At 38.5% G+C, this 4,991-nt stretch overlaps 1 protein-coding gene across 1 annotated transcript; it reads left to right on the forward strand.

The window, feature by feature from the left end:
* Nucleotides 1-2,216: 2,216 nt before the first annotated feature.
* LOC140345072 (enhancer of polycomb homolog 1-like) lies at nt 2,217-3,635 on the forward strand (the record flags this gene model as incomplete). Its single annotated transcript, XM_072432228.1, is given in 3 exon segments — nt 2,217-2,369; nt 3,009-3,150; nt 3,251-3,635. Coding segments are annotated over 3 exon segments (536 nt in total), but the record flags the coding sequence as incomplete, so codon positions are not given.
* Between the last annotated feature and the right edge of the window lie 1,356 nt (nt 3,636-4,991).

A 4,991-nucleotide genomic window follows, 5' to 3' on the forward strand; every position in this document is an offset into this window, starting at 1 on the left:
TATAGCTCTTGGAGTTTTGTTTATAAAACTTAGTAGTAGTATTTTGCTGTGACTTGTAGTTAAAGGAAAGACAGATTTTTATTGTAAGCCTAAAATTTGACATGTATCCCTCTGATATTCTTCTGCAGGGTGCTCCTTGACAGAGCGCATTCGGACTACGACAATGCATTTCATCAGCTTGACTTTGACATGCTTTCCTCTCCTGAACACACTTCAATCAATTTATTTGCCAATACCTCAGAAACGAATACCTCGGATAAATGTTTCTCTAAAGACCTCAGCCAGATATTAGTCAATATAAAATCATGTAGGTGGCGCCATTTTAAGCCACGGACAACATCCCTACATGAAAGTGACAATGTTGACTTTTCCTGTAGAACGTTTCACAAAGGTATCTCTCGAACAGGCACAGCACAACCTGGGACCCAGACTTGCAGTACCTCGACAAGTAAAAGTAGCAGTGGTTCAGCACACTTTGGTATGTGACCTACTATTCTCTCTACTCGATCATTTCTCTGAAATATTTATGTCACTACAAACGAATGTATACCACCTTACATATCTCTTCTGCATAAAAGATACTCTTCCTTTCAGTTTGTGCAAACTCTTTTGCAGCAACGTACGGCTGTTGGTTTTGTTGAAAAATCTGTTAGTTTTCATTGGTTGTATTCCTTATGCATACGTTTAAAAACAAAGAATGTGTCTGCCATTTAGAGAGTTTTGTACTCATTTGGTTGCTCTTGCGTATTAGTGATTTTGACCAGATTTGTGACGGAAGGCAAAGTCGTGAATGAGGGAGATTTCGATTATTTTCCTTTTAGATTTCTGATGTGATTGCTTATCAAAATTAACAGCTACCTATATGGTGGAGGTCATAAGTTCTTTTCTATTCTTCAATTTCTCCTTGAGTATAGGATCTACAAGATAAACAAGTGAATTGATAATGCATGCAGATGCATTTAAAAAGTAGAACCATACATTAAATATAAAACCTAGGCACTATAGATGCAGAACCGTGCATTACTTTCTGTACTAGAGTGAAAACATTATGTTGCTTGCTGTATTGGGTAAAAAAAGCCTGAAAAGTGAAAACACTACTGTAGCCATCAGGCTTGGTGGTAAGCTGCAATGTAACATTTTTGTTCCAATTTTAAGTAAGCTACAGGGGCCCATTCCTATTGTCCACTAAAGGCATTATTTAACTACAAAAAAGGGGTTTGTAATCTCTTTAAAATCCTCTTTTTGGTGTCCCTTGCGCAATACAGGATTTTTTTTAACTGCATCCTTCTATGTACTGAAAAGATTTTATGGCGAGTTCAAAATCCTTTTTTTCTTTTAATTCTATTGAGGGGCACTTGGTGTTTTTCACCTTCTGAGGCAAAAGCATTCCAATTGAGGAACAGGCAATACATGAAGTGATGCCAAAAGCCCAGAAAAAAAACTAGAGCCTTTCTGCTGCCTGAAGGACTTTGCAGCTGGTATCTGATGATGCCCTAACATCCAGCTGGCAGAACCTGGAGAACATGTAAACAGAAGACTAGGTACCAGCCCTGCAATCTGGGAAATGCCAAAACGTACAAGCATCATTTGGTTTTGCTAGATGAAAGGATGCACCTGATCTTGGAACCATGGGATTGGATGATGGACTGCCTTAGCCTCCTAGAAATAGGGTTTATCCAGGATTACAAAAATAGAATTCTAGAAGTAGTTGATGAGAAGCCTTTATCTTCCTGAACCACACTCAGACAATAGAGGGGCATTTTTTGTGGTGAACTTGAGAAGTGACACCGATGGGATCCTAGTTGAGATAAAAGGCAGAGCATATACTTTAGGCAAGAAAAAAGCCTTGGTTCAAACACCACCCTGTCTGTATGTAGAACCACAAATTGTTTGCTAACAAGGGAAGGGCCAACACTTTGCTTCAAATGGCAATTTCTTTAGTGCACTAAGCTTCAGGATCATGGAGTCACATGGGAATATAAATTTAGGTACAAGGGTCTTGATCAAACACCATCTTGATCATATAATAGGGTTATTTCCAGGCTTACCCCTGCAACATCCAGTCCACGGTGCTCAGCTGCAGCACTCCCATGTCAAGGTGGAGATCACTGTGATGTTTACCTGCATGTAATAACTGGCTTTAGCATGTAGAATGTAAAAAACATACTGGTAAGTATTTATTTTCTTCTTTGTTGAAAGCTGCCATTGCTGACTTTCTTGTCCTCTAAATACAAATTGCCATGCTGTTTTTGTTTCAGTGCCAGAAGTATACAGATAAGGACATCTGACTTTCTTGTTCTGGGTCTGTGGTTGGAAAGTTTTGAAACCAAAGTGTATAACAGCCAGGCAACTAGCCTTTTATGAAACAGGTCAGCAGTGGCAGTCTTCATATTTATTTTGCTTTTATTACCTTGTATTTTTATCATTTGCATCCAAAGAAGTTAAGGAGTGAAAATTGCATAAGATACTTATGTTGCCAAGATAATATATTGGTTACCTTTCATTTCCTATGTAAATTCAGAAAAGGAAACAAAATACAAACTTTGCTTTTAGTATGGCATAGTAATAGTGTATGTATACCTAATTCAGATTATATATGTACTATATTTCAGAGTCTCACATATTAAAGTATAGCTCACTGTTGTCCGCCCTATGACCAATCCTTATACCTCATTGTCTGCGATCTACTCATTTTATTCACATCAGGAACCAACCGCCTGATGATTGAAACATGGAGTTGGCAATTGTGCTTTTCAAAATGGTAGTTGCCTGGCTTTTATGCTAAACCCCCTTTACCTTTAGCCAGGCTTGTGACCACAAACCCAAGTGTGCACAAGACATTTTTTTTTACCTTTTGTAGCAGTGTAGCACTGACAAACCACTAATGTTAAGCTTAAAAGCAATGACATCAATCTCATATTTGTAGCTGCTTTTTTGTGGTGCTAATAATTTTTATATTGTATATTTTTTTTTTTGTTTTAAATGTGTGGTTTGCTTCCTTTTGTTAGGTTTTTGTTTCAAAGACCTTGGACTCTGCTAGTGCGCAGTTTGCTGTTACAGCTTTGGTAACGTCTGAGCAGCTGATGGCCTTCAAAATGAAGGAAGATGTTGTCCTTGGAATAGGAGTGAATGGCATCCTTCAAGCCTCAGGTACAGAGTGTGATAGTTTTGTTTCTAGCATTTCTTCTGATCTTTATCTATCTGCTTTTGACTATAGTTTTTTTTCCTTTTTTGTTTTTTTTTGTGCCAGGAGTTTACAAGGGCTTACACCTCAGTAGTAATACACCTGCAGCACTCGTACACACAAGTCAGTCATCATCCTCTTCATCTTCGACTGGTTCAGCATTGCTACAGCCTTCCAATATAACACAGACTGCTACTTCCCACAGCACTCTGAGTCACCAAGTAACTGCTGCCAATTCTGCAACAACTCAGGTTCTGATTGGGAATAACATCCGATTAACTGTACCCTCCTCCGTTGCCACTGTAAACTCTATAAACACCCTCAATGCACGCCATTTACCTAGGACTTTAAGTGCTGTTGCCCCATCTGCCTTAAAGCTGGCTGCAGCAGCAGCAGCGAACTGTCAGGTACCCAAGATTCCAGCAGCAGCTTCTGTGGATGGAGTACCGAGGTAAGAACCATTACTTGTAGGTCAGTGCTTCATATTTGGTATTTATGTACCTTGCACTTCTGTTGTTAAGGAAGGAAAACCTTGGTAAGCTTGTAACACTGCCCACGTATAAAAAAAAAAAAAAAAAAAGTTTTAAAACACTTTGTTTAGGATTTTCTTTAGTGATGTTGATGTGCTTGTTCTTTGGCATATTTCATTTTTTTTTATCTATAAATATGGCTAATGACCATAGAATGACTAATAGGCCAGAACAATGAGAGCAAAGGGGTGCCAGCCATGGCGCAGGTCACATTATTGTAGACGGGTATCTGGAACATAGTTATTTTGTGTTTGTCCACACAAATGTTTTAACATTTGTTTTTTTTTACCAGTTTAAACATGTAGTGTGTTGTAGATTTTATTTCACCTATTGTAGTCAGCATGAAGTTAATTAATAATCTTGTTTGGTTTTTGTAGTGTACAAATAAGCACAAAAAAGTGGAATAACTGCATAAAAACAGACAGGATTGAGGCCTTTTTTTGTCTCTGCTTTATAAACATTAGTCTGAAGTGGGTCACGTTCAGGATATCTTTAAAGCTACGTACACAGAGCTCGGGTGAAAATCTGACACAAGTACAAGTCCACTGAAATCGGATTGATGAGCAACTGTGCAGTTCTGTGGAGAGAGAGTACAGCCCCTCGTCCTCTCTGCAGAACGGCTTTATGTGTACAGCGCTTAGGTTTTGTTCATCGGTGACTGTAAACAATAACAAAAGACCATTTACAGCAACACCCATCTGATTGTACGAGACTTGAGGCCTAAAACTTCAAGGAAGTAATAAGCATTTTAATTTGTCTGTCTGTTTTGTTTATGGAATGCAAACTCAAAATTGTCACTCTAAAAACTTCTAGTCTAAATACCTGAGCACACAGTAGACGTGTTATCTGGGATGATCTTTTTGATTGTTTCCTGAGACAGGAGAATAAATGAACGCTGTACGCACATTGCTTTTCTGTTTCATGGCAGAAAGAGAACAAGTGAGCACCCTGCCGCGCTTTCCTCCATATGAAAGTACATAGGTTGTCCCCCATTTGGTCATTCATTTATCCATCAGGACAGATCAAAAAGAAAAATATTCTGTCATGCAGATGTTCAGTATTCAGTGCTACCTTGTGGATATCTGCTGCAAAACCGAATACCTGTCCTTGAAAGCAATGTACAGTCTGATATTTTGGGACAGGCAGAAACCTTTACCTCTTGTAAGCCTTGGCTAACTAGATGGACTATTGGCATCTATATAGAAGAATACTAAAATTATCTGAAGCAGTCAGAATAATGTAAAAAGCAATGTTCTGCATGGAGAAAATCGTCAGTG

This window comes from Pyxicephalus adspersus, unplaced genomic scaffold (assembly GCF_032062135.1).
Source record: "Pyxicephalus adspersus unplaced genomic scaffold, UCB_Pads_2.0 Sca497, whole genome shotgun sequence".
Classification (NCBI taxonomy): Eukaryota; Metazoa; Chordata; class Amphibia; order Anura; family Pyxicephalidae; genus Pyxicephalus; species Pyxicephalus adspersus.